Source organism: Hirundo rustica, chromosome 1 (assembly GCF_015227805.2).
Source record: "Hirundo rustica isolate bHirRus1 chromosome 1, bHirRus1.pri.v3, whole genome shotgun sequence".
NCBI classification, from domain to species: Eukaryota; Metazoa; Chordata; class Aves; order Passeriformes; family Hirundinidae; genus Hirundo; species Hirundo rustica.
Window position 1 is genome coordinate 43,498,997 of NC_053450.1, and position 16,343 is coordinate 43,515,339.

Here is a 16,343-nt window from a genome sequence, read left to right on the forward strand (position 1 = left end):
CCTGAAAGCCTTTCTGTTAATGTGGGTGGAGACAACTGAGTGGAAAGGATCTGACAGAATTGTTCCAGAGAGAAAAACAAATGTTTTGCAAAAAACTGCTTCATTTTACCAACATTATATAATGAAAGCTAGGGGGAAAAAAAAAAATCACAGTAAATGTTTTCACTTCTAGTTTTGAGGAGTTTTCATGTCTTAGCTTTTAGTATGCAGTTGTAATAATAAATTTGCTTTAATTTAAGTAATATAAGTCTTTAGACTATACTTTTCTGTATAAAAAACCAACAAAACAATAAAATTAGATTGGAATTTTGAAATCCTGAACTATAGAGTGATGAAGATGATCATGAAGAGTCCAATGAGTCTGAATTATTTGTAGAAATATTGTTACTGAGAATTATGCTATCAACTCAATTGAACTATTTTTATTATTATGAAGGTACTCAAAATACTGGACTGACAGGGCACCTTTTTCTCAGTTGCTCTTTGTTTTATGTGCCTAAATAGCAATTGGCAACTACTGACAATGTGTATAAATTACAAATATGAAATAAAGAATGCTTGCAAGTCATCTTCAAAATAGTTCTGAAATAAAACTTGAAATACAATAATAGCATCTCTTGAACTTCAGCAGAATTTTTGCTTTTTGTACATTTGGGAAGGTATGGATATATTTTCCCAATTCTCTCTTGGTTTTTTTTTTTTTTGGTTGCGTAGGTAAGATTTCTCCTTATTTCTACTTTGTTGTGGTCATCTAGTGACAAGCACAATATTAACAGACATATGATTTGTCATATTTCAAGAGGAAACTTCTACTAAGCTCTCTGTTTGGAATACAGCAAACAAGCAAATCCAGCAATTTGTACTGTAAAGTTTGGGGGCCCAAGTCAGAATGTGGGTTAAATATTGTTAAGGACATATGAAGCTCAAAGCAGCCATTTCTGTTTATTCTTATGGCTTCTCCCTCCTTTCTTTCCCAGTTTTACTGATGGAGGAGGTATAATGAGCCTTTCCATAGCCTCTGCTCTCTACTCTGGAAGAGTAGGCAGCAATTTGCTGAGGGGATGCAGAGCTGTCAAGCAATTACTTATTTTGCTTGTGCTCAGGACTTCACCCTTGCAGAATGAAATACAGACTGACATCACTGTTTGAACCCACTCAACACACGAAAGCTGGTGGGGTATATTTTAAAGGGCTTTATTAAAAATTCCAAGTTTGGGGGCATCCAGTCTGCACAGAACTTCTTCTACTGACTCCTACTTGATCTCTCCTCTTTGCTTTTGTCTTCTGGCAGATCCTGATGAAGTAAAATTCAGCGCTACACACCCACACTGTGTCCAAATGGCAGATAAGTTTAACATAATTCCTTTTAGCCCCCTTTGGGTTGAAGTTTTGGCACCAAACACGCACCTACGTATTACTCTTTGTCTGCTACTGGCACAGCACCAGATTCTTCATGCTGCCAGAAACAGTGGCAGCTGCCGCTTATACTAAAGCATAAGCCTCTTCCTGCTGGACAAGGAAGAGGAGAGCGCAAGATTTCTTAGGTTACCTCTTTTTTAAAGAAAAGGCTTCACATTTCTCCCTTTCACAATACATTGCAGTCTCAAATGTCTTTGTTGCTCATGTGTTCTGTGCAGGGTTGGAATTTTAGTGACCCCCCAAACGTAAGAGTCCTATTTGCCTGTCTTCCCAGTCTTCCTCAGTTCCTAGCTTCTTACCCATAAACTGCCCTGCAGTTTGGAGTTCTCTTTGGGGTGAGCATAAGGCAATACCTCTGGTACCACTCATGTTGTTGTGCTGAGAAATTGTTCCTGCAGTGCTTGCCCAGAGATGGAGCTCTAAGCCACATTCTTGGTGCCAGATAACATTTTGCCTATCATATCATCAAATATGATCCTCTATGAGTCATAAAAAAAATTAGAAGAATTGCAGTTTTTCTGCATTGAGAACTGCTTGATGGAGTCTTTGCCACAAAAAGCACCCTGGAGGTTTCTCCAGTGTAAGGGGAAAACCAGGGATTTTTCTTCCCAGAGGCAGTAAGGGCTCTGTGTTCTGAAGTGTAAAGGCCAAAGAACAAGGACGAGCTAGATACATAGTGGTAATAAGGCTGCTGTGCACCCAGTGAGGTTTCAAATTGGTTATTTATGTGTGCAGTACCCTCCTAATAGACATGCTCCTTCATTTCCTTGCTGTGCATATGCGGGGACAGTAGCTCTGCAGGCAAAAAAGTAAGTGTGCAAGTCACTCATGAGGCTTTATAAATGATCCCTTCTATAATGCTGTGACTGACAGGGCAGTATTATTTTTCTGATAGTTGTTGATGTCATGGTGTGGCAGTTTTTCACTGCACTGTTATTTAACATTATAATTGAATAAAATAGCTTCCTGATTTGTACCTCCAACAAGAAGAGATGTTTACCCATAGAAAATTGTGAGTTACTGAAATGTTTGTTTAATAATAAAATAAGGTTTGCAGCCTGGCTAATGCTGATTCCACTGTGTATGTGCATGTGCATATCAGATTTACTGTACTCTTGTTGACAAGGCTAAGGATCAGTTTGCTCTGTTCCTTTTTCTTTTCATAAACTCATGCAGTGAGTGAGTGTATGACTGTCCTATTCTTCCACCACTGAAAATAACAGTAAGGAATATTTTGATAAGCATCACTGAAACTGATGGGCATTTCAGATTTAAATTCGATGCAGTGAGCTCCATAGCTGAATCCACAGAAGGCAACGCATCAGGAAAGCACGCATGTCAAAAGGAGAAAAATAATTGTTATTGTTGTTGAGGTTAACTGAAGAGGACAATTAATACATATTCTTGTAACGCACCAAATGCAGTCTCACTGAGAATAAAGAGACTAAGCTCTATGAGCACCACCCTGCTCTGTCCTCTGGAAAGACTCTTGCCCCACCTCTTAAATCCTGTTCTTTGTTTCCTTGATACAGGATAGGGAAACAGAAAATAGCAGCAGTAATTTTTTTGAGGAGCAGAGAAGGGTGCTTGAGATTTATACAGGTTCAAAGAAAGACTGGATACTTGGAAGGAAAAAAATATATTGAGCACCAGCATGTAACTAGAAGCCACATCCTCCTCAGGAAAATTACATTTGAAATTATTAAGGGCTCAGCAATGCACAGGAGGAAGAATTGTATATGCTTGCCTTATTCTCTTATCTAAACATCTCCTAATAACCAGTGATTAGGAGATAGGATATTGGACTAAATGGATTTTTTATCAGACCAACTATGATCATTCTTACGCTCTATGAAATGGGAAGGTCTGAGATCACCTCTGTACCTCCATTAATTCAATCCCTGTTCTATATAAAAATGTGAAAGGGAATGGAGATGATGAATAGATAGAGTTGATTTGGACTGGCTGTTAGGTTATGTATTGAACTTATGCTTCAAACATGACTTGCGATATAAATGAAGCATGACCAAATACATAACTGTGACAAATTAGTGTTAAACAGTCCTTATGAAAAGTGGTGGGAATGAAATGTGTCCTTACCTTTTTATCAGTTCATTTAGAAAAGTCTCCAATATTTTATACTACAGAAGTTTCTGTGAGTCAGCACTGTACACCATCTTTTGTCTAATTCATGGTTCTCCTCTCCCAAAACTGCCTGCTGTCTGTTGCCACCAAATGAGCGTTTTTTCCCTTTAATCCCCATTAGGAAGGTTGCCTTGGTATTGTGGAAGGAATGTAATTAACTTAGTTTATAATGTTTGCTTACACAGCATATTATTTTCATTAAAGTTGTATTTTAACATGGGAAAATAAAGCACATGTACTACTGAAGCCAAAGGTCAAGGAAAACAGCATCGTTTTCAAACAAACTCAAAACTGGTCTTGAACCTGCCACTCTCTGGTCTGCAGTACTGCCTCTTGCAAGTGACCATGTTCAAGGTGGCATTTTCAAGGTCTGGGCTGATGGTATCCAACCCAACAAGATTAAAGCAACCTTCATCATCCAGGGTTTTGGTAGACAGTCTTTAAGAGTGGGTGTTATGACAGCCTGCATTTGCACAGCAAGATTTTCAGTCTCACTCATCCCACTCAGCTCGTTCACTTCCAATCTCCTCCTTTTAGAAGGAACAGTTACCCATCTTGCTGCTCTCAGAGATGCTCTGTCGACAGGCAGCCCACTCAAAATGTTCATTTAACCTGAGTGCCTGCTACCTTGGAATTTGCAGGCATCAGTGTCTGTCTGCATGTGTGGCCTTCTTTTCTTCCACCATTTCCAAAATTCCTTCAAAAGCAGGGAGAAAATCTAACACAGTGATGATTGCAATGAGCTTGGAAAGTTCACAGAAAGAATGTGCAATTCACATGTGTTCAAAAATAAAGCTGGTGTCACTTTGTATCTTGCTGGTCTCAGTGGGTTTTGGAAGGAGGAAATGGAAGCTGTAATCTATGTAATAAGACATTAACTTGAAGTAAAAAATTTACTGTAGATCTTGTTTTGAGAATTAGACTCATAGAACTGTAGAACAGGTTGCTCAGGGCACCATGCAACATGGTCTTAATCAGTCCCAGAGACAGGGCATCTACAACTTCTTGCGGCAACTTTTTCCAGTACTTCAGTAAAGCATTTCTTCCTAATAACTAATTTATACCTACTCTCCTTCAGCTTAAAGCCATTACCCCTTGTTCTATCCATTATGTCTGTCATGGAGTGTACTTGGTCTAAAGATGTCCAAAGGGTGTTGTTCCGACCAGAGCACAGGAGCAGTGTGCAAAGTGGAAGAAGGAGGTGCTGGCATCAAGAGGTTTTAAGAAATACTGGTCCATGAGTGTGAGAAGTCTGTGCCTAAGCCTAGAGAGTGCCCTATGCTTCAGCAAGAAGGTGGCTTGCTGCCGCACCCAAATGTACCTTCTCTCTGCTCTTGGAGTGTTTTGCTGAGGGGTGACACTCTTTAATCCCTGGAAGAGCAGCTCTGCATAGGTGGAGGAGACTCCAGGAGTTCGCTATTTTTAGAAGTGAATACGTATTTTGCAGCCAGACTCTCCCTTTTCAGGCTTAAGTAACAAAACCAGTTGTAGATGTACTTCCAGTCTTCCAGCATTCTCGGATAAGGGTTTGAAAGCTGCACAGTTCCCAAAGACACGTCTTGCCCTGAGCAAGCAGCATTTGATGGTTGATTTTCTGTCATTGCTGATATTTGTGGATAAAAACAGGCCTGGGTGGTGATGAAGATGTGAGCTCATCCCACAGCCTCTTTTGTGACTGCCCAAATACCCAATGCAGGGCTTGGGGCCCCTTTGCTCCCTCCCTTCTCATCTGCCTCTGCCTCTGGCAGGCTTCTCTGAAGGTCTTTCCATAAAGGTTACCCTGCCATGGTGGTTCAGACGAGACAAGAGAAAATGTGCTGCCCTTGCCTCACTGCACTCATCAGCCAGGCATGGGAAGGGAAGCTGGAGTGCCTCTTACCAGAAGTGGGGCCAAAGTGCGCCCAGAGAGGAATGCTGTGGTTTGCTGAGCCTCCTGTGGGAGGGTAGTTCCGCAGTGGGCCCATGGCTGCTGCCCGACGTGCACCAGGCTGGGGTGGACCTTGCCTCCGGGGTGGACCTCATCACTATGGAGTTCCTGACAAGGAGGAGGGGCCAGTGGCCGTAGCTGGACAAAGCCCCTCTTTCCCGAGACCTCCCCAAGCCACTTTGCCTCTGCCTCTGCTGGAGGGAGGGTGAAAAACTACTTGGTAAGAGAAGAGGCTTTTGGCATTAGCAGTTTGTTGTTGCTGAGGTGGTGTGATATATGAAGGTGAGAAAACTGTGAGCAAACTGTTGGTCCCGCTGCCATCTCTGCTTTAGGTACAGCCCCGCTCACCAGCTGCACCAGACACAGTGAGGAGATGAGGTCTCACCTTCTGCCTCTGGCAGAGGCAGTTGCCACTGGGGAACGTGATCTGAGTGTCTCCATGGATCTGTTCTTGTCCCTTGGCATCCATGTGATGACTGTGAATGCTTACAGTCCTTGCAGGCCCAGGAGTGGTCAGGAGGTGTTTGGGCTGTGTTTGCCCATATCCAAGGATGAGCATCACTTTTCTCTCCTGGGCGAGACCCTCTTGCCATTTTCCCCAAAGCCAGTCATTCCTTATGTGTTCTGTGTCTATGATACCTTCAGAGGGACTCTTGCTTTAAAGTAGCCTTACTCTTAGCAAAAATAGACAGCTGCCCAGGGAGGAGGAATGTACTAAATCTTGTAATCTGGTTACCTTGGTAACATCTGTAAGAAACTATTGCTAAACCACTTTCTGTTTTTTCTTCATCTCTTTTATGGAAATACAGATTTCTGTTTACTTGACAAAAGCGTGGTTCATACCGTACCCATTGGATCCATTCTCCTGACCATTATCTTGACAAACAAGTTCCCATCTCTAACAAGCAAGGTTAAATGACTGTAAAAACAGATATTTGACTTTATAGTAGAAACCGAGATTTGCTGTCAAGTAACTAAGCTTTTGATAAGAAAAGCAAAAATCTAATAAAAATTTTCTATTGTTTCAGAGTATTATAATGCTTGATCACATTTACTCAAAATAGGAATTCTTCTGAGTGGTCATGTTTTAGAACAAATATAAGATTATTTTTTCTTCTGCTTTGTAACATTCTCACACATTTGTAAGATTTAGTTATCAACCATATGTCACACAGGGCAACAAGAAAAGAAATTAAAGCATTATTGCTAGGCAAAACTAGCAGCTGTGCTTGAGAATTGGCTGTTCCTGGATCTAGCTCTTAGCACAGTTCTCATCATTCCCATTCAGCTGTCTGTGTCCTGGTAGTGGTTCCTCTGCACTGCATGAGCTGGGAAACTTGAGCACCAACACAGAGAAGTTCCTGAGGGATCAGACTTGTGTGCTGCTGGGTAGACAGTGCCTCACCTTTTAGGTGGTTCCTTGTATCCTCTGGTTACTCGCTTGTTTCTGTCTTTGCTGCTGACAACAGGGAATTTTCTGAGCCCTTCAAAGGGAAGAACATCCCTCGCTCAGTGAGTAACTGATTCAATTAATTTGAAACTACTCATTTTTTAAACTGTTACTCAAGAAACCAATTATCTGTTAACAGTCCTCAATACAACAGTAATCAAAGTGTTTCTCTGGTAAAAAAAATCTGGATTTCTTTTTCTTATCTCAGCGCTTTTAAAATAAGTTGGAAATGTGTCTGTTTTCTTTAAAAAATAAGGACCTTATATTAGAATTTCATTTTCTGTTTTGGAATAGTGAAAATGCTTATGTGTTTCTGAAAGTATGTTTAGAATTTTTAATGTGTTATGGCCTTGAAGACATAAGTCTCAGGGTATGCTAGAAGGTTTATTAAGGATAAATCCTGCTCTTTTTATTCACTTACACAGCTGAAATCCTCAAGCAGCATTGCTCTGTTACAAGTTTGTTTGGTGTACACATTTAAAAGTCTTATTCTAGGAATGTTATATCTTTTATTGTATGTACATTGGTATTCCCAAGAAGTAAGGTAAAAGTGATACATACAGAAGCATAAGCTTTTTTCAGTTGTAGCCATTAGTTATACAGATGTTTTAGAAGAACAAAAAATGTTCCTTAAGTAAAATTATTTAAATTATGACTCTTAATTTGTATTGTTATGAAATTAGATTTTTACAGGTTTACAAAAAAAAGAATTTTTTAAAAATATGTTCATACTGTATGCCCAGACCCGTATATATTTATGGCGTAAAAATTTTCTTTGAGTGCAGCAAGTGAGAGAACAATGCATGATAGCTTTTTAAGCTTGCTTTTTTTTTTTTTTTGTCTCTGGTTTTCTAAGTATTTAATTGAATTAGCTCACTACCCATTTATCTAGTGTTTTCTTTTCTTTTAAAAATCTCATCTGAGATTTAGTTGTTTTTTACTGTAATAATGATGGTGAGTCAACAATTTGATTAATCATATAGTTAAAGCATTAGTATTTCTGAGCACATCTGTTAAAGGATATGTCCTGATGGTTGTTTTTTTTCTTTTAATTTCCTCTTGTGTAGAAATGTGTTTGCTTCTTTTCCATGAAGTTGTTTAGAAGGGCCTGAAAAAGATGGTATATTAAAGTGCTAATATATTAAGATCCTTCTCATTCTGTATGTCCAGTTGTCCAGTTTCAATCTGAATGCATTCCTGACTACTGACTCCCCAGTTTTATTTCCAGCTTCATAGTCTGCAATAAGTGAATGCTTGTAGAGCCCTGGACAGGTGTTTGCACCATTAGCAAAACCATGTAAATTGGCAAAAAAGAGGCACTGTAGAGAACAAGAAGAGGGCAAATTGAGTACCAGATTCTGCTGTCAATTAATCGTTTGAAAAATAAAATGTTTTACTAGATAGCCTGTTGGCCGAAAGATTCTGGTACTGACAAGAACAGGATGCACAAATCCATAAGTATGTGAAGACACACATTAATCATACAAGCCAGCTATAAAATCTTAAGGGAAACAATGACACATCCAGAGTTTTTCGATGGAGCTTTCAGGTTTATAATTCAGTCGACTATTCATCAGTATTTTTAAGTATATTATGACACACAATGAATGAAAGAAGTGAATGGGCACCTGAACAAAATGAAGACAGGATCTTTGTTTCTGGAATCAGCTCTTTCAGTATAATCTCTGCTGCCATAATTGAACATATCAGATGTATTTACACTGTATCTCTGCAAGAGGATATTTATGGATATGACACATGCTGTTCTGCACACTTAAAACCTGAGATTCAGATTCTCTCTCAGTACCACGAACACCTCTGTTGATTTCAGAAATATGTAATAGTGCACTAATGAGTGTGGTGTAAGAATCTAAATAAATCCAAAGGCATATGGACAGACAGATTGATCAAGGCAGATTTTATCACTTTGTCCCTAAAAATCTTTTGTGATTGTCCTTTATGTACACAGTGGTACTAAAGTGTCAGCCCAGACAATTTTCTTTTACTTAATAATATTTTATGGATTTACTTAAAGCTTTTACTTGAAAATGTGGAGTGTGTGTGCTTTTTGCAGAAATGTACTGGTGCTAGTAATATAAACAGTTCTCATTCTGTTTTGAAAAAAAAATTGTGAACATATAAATTATGTTTAAATTGGACAGAGATTATTATGTAGCATGTAACTGAAAATATATCTTTTTTAACAGATGATTCAGCTGCAGAGAGTTTTAATGGCAATGAAACCGTGGGACACAGTTCCAATGCTTCAGGGGGAACACACTGCAGGGAGATGGCAGAAACCAACAGTAATGGCAAAACAAATCTGGAGCAGGATGAGCAGCCTCTGAACCTGAGTGACAGTCCCCTCTCTGCTCAGCTGACTTCAGAATACAGACTAGATGATCACAGCAGTAATGGAAAGAACAAATACAAGACTCTCCTAATTTCTGATCTCAAGATGGAACGGGAGGCAAGAGAAAATGGAAGCAAGGTAAGATGCTTCCACATGGTCCAGATATGCAGCATGTAGTTCAGAAAAGAAAAAGATTTGTGAGACCAAACTAAAGGTTATTCGCAGCTAAGCACTTAATGTGATGTGTCTAATGTTTGTCAGATCATTACTAATATGCCATATGTAGATTTGTATGCTCTGTTACACATATATGATGCATACGTACATTAAGTGTAGGGGATGTACATGGGTGAATGCATATGTATAGGCAAATATATTGTGCTGACACACAGGCAAAAATCGTGTAGTTCTCCATCAGACATGAATTTTATCCATTTATTGAGAACTATCTACATTACTGATTTGAAAAAAAATTATTGAAAAATGAAAATTATGTATATAATGTGATACATACATATATATATATTTATATAAACATGGAGATACATATGTATGTATACTTACAGATGGCCATCTCATCACATCTATTATGTATCTGTAGAATTTTCACGGTTTAAACCCAGCTAGCAACTAAGTACTTTGCAGTCACTCACTCACTCCCCTCTCTGCCTTGGTGGAGTCAGGAGGAGAATGGAAGAAAGGTAAAACCTATGGGTTGAGATAAGATAAGTTTAATAATTGAAATAAAGTAAATTATATTGCTACTACTATTACTAGTGATAATTGTAATGAGAAAGAATACCAAAAAAAAAAAAAAGAAAGAGGAATAAAATCCAAGAAATACAAGTGATGCACAATACAGTTGCTCACCAGCCACTGATGCTCACCACAACCAGTGCCCAGTCAGTGTCTGAGCAGTGATTGACAATTTCTGGCCATATATATACTGGGCAATATTCTTTGTGGTGCAGAATCTCACTTTGGCCAGTTCGGGTTAGCTGTCCTGGGCTTGCTCCCTTCCAGTCATTTGTGCACCTACTTGACAGCAGAGCCTGAAAAATCATTACCTTGGGGTAAGCGCTGCTTAGCATCAACTAAAACATCGGTATGATGTCAATATTATTCTCATGCTTAATCCAAAACACAGCACTATACCAGCTACTAGGGAGAAAAAAAACCTCTCACCAAAGCCTGGACAAGAATTAATCCATATGAATGTTAAGAATGTATGGCCAAAAAAATTCTGACCAGAGAATTATCAACATCTGAAAGGAACTGATTTGGTTTCTTCATGATTGTGCTATGCAGGTACCTAACCTGAATTAAAACTGACAAGTTTGCTTTAAGAAGCTGTAATCCCCTGAGGGCTTTTTGTTGTAGTTTCTATTATGTGGATAAGGAGAGGCAAGGATGTTATTTTGTAGATAAAGATGGATCTTGTAGGTTAAGTTAGCTAGCTTTCTAGGATGGTGTTTTTCATGAGGGCCTACAGTAGGGAGGGTGAAGAAATGGCATATGTCATAGAATTTACCCATTGATCTTACTGGTCACAAGTTCTGTTTTTTGTGGGGTGTTTGTTTTTTTGGTTTTTTTTAAAATATCCGATGACCAACTGGCTTACCACTTTTACAGCAGCAATAATAGCATGTGCATCCTAGATCCAAAGACTATTAATGCTAGTCACTAGCTTTCAGTAGTCCAACAGCATAGATATATTTTGAATGGGCACATTTTTTACAGGGCTTTTAAACAGGAGTGTTAAAATCTTTAGGCATACTTACAAAGGGATAATACATGACTAATACATAGAGAACAACATCTAATCATGCTAAGGTTTTATCTCCTCTCTTCATTGCCTGTGGAGTAAAAACAAAAACTTGTAATGTTTTTGTAACTTAAATGTCTAAGTTTTAGTGGGTAGAACAAAGGGAGACTAAATGGGAGATTGTTAGTCTTTCTCATGGCCATTAAGCAAATCATGTATCCCAACAGCTTCTCCATGAAATCTTTATGAAAAACTGTTTAACTGTGCGGAATACTTTTTTTCTCACAAACTTGCATTTTATGGAAAATGTTCTGCCTAGCTGTAATCTCCACCTGTGTATGAACCCCAGTGCTGGATTTACTCAGTACTTTGAGTTGCACAGTGGGTCCCAGATTGGCTGATATGAATGGTATCTTATTTTGCTTCAGGGCAGATTGTTTTAATGAACCTTTTATAGGGCCATCACCCAAATATTGACAGACAAACAGGCTCTTTTGCCTAAGGTAGGTTGTTGCCATCGCTTTTGCAAATACACAAATAAGCTTGGCAAAAATGGGGAGGAGTCTTAATGTGAAACTCATTTATAGCTAAGACAAGAACATAGCCTAATGTTCAGTTTCTAATTTGAGTCAGTTCCAACTCAGATGCAAGAAAAATGTAACAAAAAGTGTTAAAAGTCTATAATGAATTGAGATGACAATCAGAGCCATCTCATTCTTTACAAATTTTAAGAGGCCAGAATCATCCCCCGCATTAATACATTCTTTCACACTTGCTGTCATCCTGCCCACTCTATATTGCCAACAATATGCAGATTTGTCTTCTCATTTTGTCCTGCTGAAACTCATGTTGATGAGTTATGTTAGAGTTCATTTAAGTATATGATTATTTAGATATGCAGCAAAGATTATTAAATATAGAGTAAAGACTTCAGGAAGAACACAATCCTGGGATAAACAAAATTTGTTAATGATTTGTAAGATGAGTTACTGAGGAAAATAACTGGTTTCTAAGTGAAGGGAATTATATTTCAATTATTGGGCTAGTACTGGAGGAAGAAATTCATTATGCTTCCTCCAACTTTTACAATGTCCCATTTAACCTGCACCAGATGTTATTATCTTGGTATAGTCAAGACTGTGAAACTCAGATGGAGCTAAGGAAGTGTCTTGGCTGACATGTTCTGATAGATAATTTTGTATCTGCTGAAGGATTTTGATCAAAAGAAGCTGTTGAGATAAAAATGGTAGGTTTTCCGTCATGTTTACTTTAAAAATATAGCAGCTAATGGGGAAATATTTTTTGAAAATGGCTTCTTTATGGAAGTTAAATTTTCAGAATATTCATCTTGTCCATACCTATCTGAAGCAATTACATGATTATGCCATAGGGAAAGTTTGCTAAAATAGTGGTATCTTTCTGCAAAAAGTCTTGGGTGTCAGAACAGGGATACTTAGCATTTTCCTAGAATCAGGCCTATGGACACAGAGGATGTAGTGATTTGCAAGAAACATAGGTTTGGGGTTTTTTAATAATAAATCAAGGTTTCTTGCCTGAAAAGACTCTGATAAATAACTGGGGATTAGATAACCCTGTGAACAACAACAGTATATTATTTAAAGAATGCTCACTTCAGTTACGTCAGAATATGACTTTTTAAAGTGTTAGTAGCACGTTTTAAACAAGTATGACATTTCAGTGGACAGTGTTACTTTGAATCCTCAGTTCAGGTGGTGAGTATGTGTGGTAGGTAATCTCTTCTTTTTACAAAAAGATCATGAGCAGTGGAAGGAGTTGCCAAATTGTAACAACCTTTAAATCTGATCCAAAATATTTTACTGTTCACTGAAAATTTGTTGTGCAAGGACAAAATGAGGTTTTATAGTGTAAAAGGATATATGTACCTGTATGTATATGTGTATATATATACTCTTTATATATATGTTTTTATTAAGCTTATATTAGGGAACAGATCCTCCAGTAAGACCTAGTTGTTCACTGTAGCAGAAATTTCTGCTACCATTTAGGACTAAATCAAAGTTTGTGAAATTTTGCATAGCTGCAAAAATACATGCATAAGTTTAACTTACCTGGGCTGGGTCTTTGTACTACAAAACACTTAGAAAATATTAATCAGCAAATACTCTGCAAATGTGGTTCTATGAATTCAAATCGTTACATGCACATATAAATTATTTTAGGTTGTTAGTTATGTGTGAGCCTGCTGGGTTTTCATATGACCATGGTGGTCTCTGTAGCACTGAGATTTTTTATTGCTGATTGTTTCGTTGTTGTTACTTCCTGTACCATATATTTTATTTTGGAAAGTTATCATATAGTTTTATCTTTTCTTCATTATTTATTTCATTAAGTACAGCAAGCCTACCTTTTTTTAAATGATTTTGCCTCTTCTGCATTTGAATAACAAGGTTATTGTAATATAGTACGGGAAAACAGGCTTTTGAGCTCACCAGTTATACTTACATTGCGTCATTATTTTACCTGGAATAATAAACTGTTTGTTATGTCTGTATTGCAAGGGGCACTCCTAATACGCAAAGCTTCTTTGCGGAAATTCCCAGATAGAAATATATTCTACTGATCATAAATTCCTCAGCGATGCATTAAAATGAGGTAACAAGGACAGCGCCAGTGCCCATTTTTTCCAGATACCTACTAATTGTGAATAGTTGGTTTTCTTTCTTTCTACCAGATGAAATTTCTGATAGAAAGCTGGACACCTAGAGTCCCTCTGGATGTATGGTAGGCTAAGTTAGGAAGCATCATGTTTACCTCAAGTGTGTAATTGACTTCTTGAAGAATTGCACAAAATAAGAAATTTTTCCTTCAAGTCTGAAAAGTAAAGCATAGTTTTAAAGGAGAGAACAGTAAATAATGATTGCTGCATGCCATGACCTTTAATTATAATACTGCATTCTGATGTGCATGTCATTATAGTTACAGTCGCTCACCACAAGGCAGAGCTTTCATGTAGTTTCCAAAACTAAAATCTTTCTGTCTCTCCTTTAATGCTGGGCTTTTGAAGTGTTTCTCAACCTTTTTTCTACAGCCTGATGTAAAGAACAGTGTTATTGTCATGGGCCACTGCCAGGGGTTGTTTGTTTCCGTCAGTTGCAACTTCAAACAGTGTTGTAATGGATGTATCTACACTATGGCAGGTTAGCCTGGCATGCTGTCTGCTTTTAACACAGTCCCCACTCCAAGAAGGTGTTTAAAGGCTGTAATGGCATCTGAAAGCCAGAGCATATATGAGGTCCTGGGTGAAGTTTGAAGTTCTTGCACAATACTCTAGTTAAAATTTAGTCATCTTCAGTGGTTAGTCCAGCTGTAGAATCTTGTAGCATCTGTTTTGCTGGAGTTCATCATTACCAAGGGCAACCACACGTGTGTCCAAGCAGCCTGTGCTGCATATGCAATTATACTGATAAGCTTGTTGTCATCTACTGGTGAATCCATCTGGTTTCCAAAAGTGCACATGAATTTAGCCACAGATGGACACCATCTACAAGGAGCAAGGTAGAATGTCGGTGTATTTCTTCCTCACTCTCTTTCCTTTTAAAAGATGGGATTGCATCCTAGCAAAAGGTGGAAGGTCATTCCTTAAATCCAGTGAACATCATCACATCTGACATTGTGTTTCTGAGGCATGTGGAGCCACTGCCTGTCTACCTCCCATCTGCCTGTGTTTCTGTCTAAAGGTTTCCTCGGGGATATGGCTGTGGTTAGAAAACGAGGGAGCATATGGCTTTTACTAAAGCAAGTGGAATCCGTCGAAATTGCACTGCCCTCTTATAGAGACTGATAGAGGCTTATTGAGAAACTTGGGAAGTAATTTATTAAAAAAAAAAAAGTTAATTAAGTGTGAAACAGGTGTGCATATACTTGAAGCAGGAGTTAAAATTAAAATTTTGGGAATTTTCATGTTATTAAGAATAGTGTTGGAGATGTTGTTTTGTTTTGTCTTGTCTTTTCCTTTTTTACTTAATAATTCAAATTTTTTTTCCTCCCATCATCATTGATTATTTATGTTCAAGTGGAATAGACAGGTTTCAGCTGAATGGGAGCATTATCATGTGGTACTTATATGAGATGGTTACCTTAGCTTTAAGCAGGAGGAAAGGTGGAAAGGATAAGATAAAAGTGTCTCCTCTTTTGAGGATATCTTTAAACTCTGCACATTGCCTTTTTTAGTGCAAAGAAAATACCCTTTTGCCCATCTAGTTTATTTTGCTAAATGCCCAAGTTAAGATAACCTGGATTGAGAGTTTAGCTCTCAGAAAGGATCTTTTGATTCCAGCTCATCTCTCCTCAGAACTTTTCATTGTCTCCCTTGCTTGAAGTTGGATCTTGCTACCTAGGTACAACACAAGAAGAAATTAGACTTTTTTGGTTTTGTTTGTTCTAACTGGTATATTTTATTTCATTTCCATGGTCAGATAGAAAGTATTCAAGAAATACCATATTTTACCGACTGATGTTTTGTTTATGGAAGTATCTTAAGAGTCTGCAGTCCAGGGTGTTGACAGCCTTATTTTATGGCTTAATTGTTAGGACTAGAAAGCGACTTAGCATGAAATACTGTCTGCTACTGGCATAAATAACTTATGAAGAGTGAAGCAAAGTCTGGTGAAAGGTTTAGGCAGGACATGTTATTGTAATTAGTGGCATACTAAATACTGAGCAAACAGCAGGAGGCAAAGCCAGTGTTATAAACACTCTGGAGCAACGAGATACCAGCACAGAATGAATCTGCAGTTCTACTAGGGTCCAGTCCGCTTTCACCATTCCAGTCCTAGCACTGAGGAGAGGATGGTGACATCTTCCACCTTTACCTTCATTGTTATCCATTGGGTTCCATCACTGCTGCTTTACACTAAGTCTGTGGAAACAGTTTGTACTGAGATTTAAAAGTAAAGACGTTAAAAGAAGTGAACTGAAGGCAGAATCCACCCCTGCCACCATCATGTGTAGGTGATACAAAGCTGAATCTTTCGTCTTGCATCTCACATCTTTGGTGTGTGAAGGCAGGCTCAAGTGTTGTGTTGAAGTGTGTATTGTCTTTCTCTGCTATGCTCAAGTTTGTGCAAAGGTAACTGCCGTGTCAGTGCTTTTCTCTGCTTGGGTGATAGATATACTACAGTAGAAGATAAGTCTGTTCTCTTCTCCTATGCACAGAGAACTTAATTGAAAGGAGAACAAAAAGTGTATGCAAGCAGTTTTGTGACTTCCTAATTTTTTTCTACTCACTCACTTACAAATTAAC

At 38.2% G+C, this 16,343-nt stretch overlaps 1 protein-coding gene across 8 annotated transcripts in view; it reads left to right on the forward strand.

Annotated features, from left to right (window-relative positions):
* Positions 1 to 16,343, forward strand: part of NOL4 (nucleolar protein 4) — a 190,692-nt gene that overhangs the window by 100,831 nt on the left and 73,518 nt on the right. For all 8 annotated transcript variants that reach the window (XM_040081638.2, XM_040081648.2, XM_040081612.2 and 5 more), the window contains one exon: positions 9,149 to 9,432. In XM_040081638.2, coding sequence (XP_039937572.1) covers positions 9,149 to 9,432 — 284 coding nt within the window. The remainder of the gene's footprint in view (positions 1 to 9,148; positions 9,433 to 16,343) is intronic.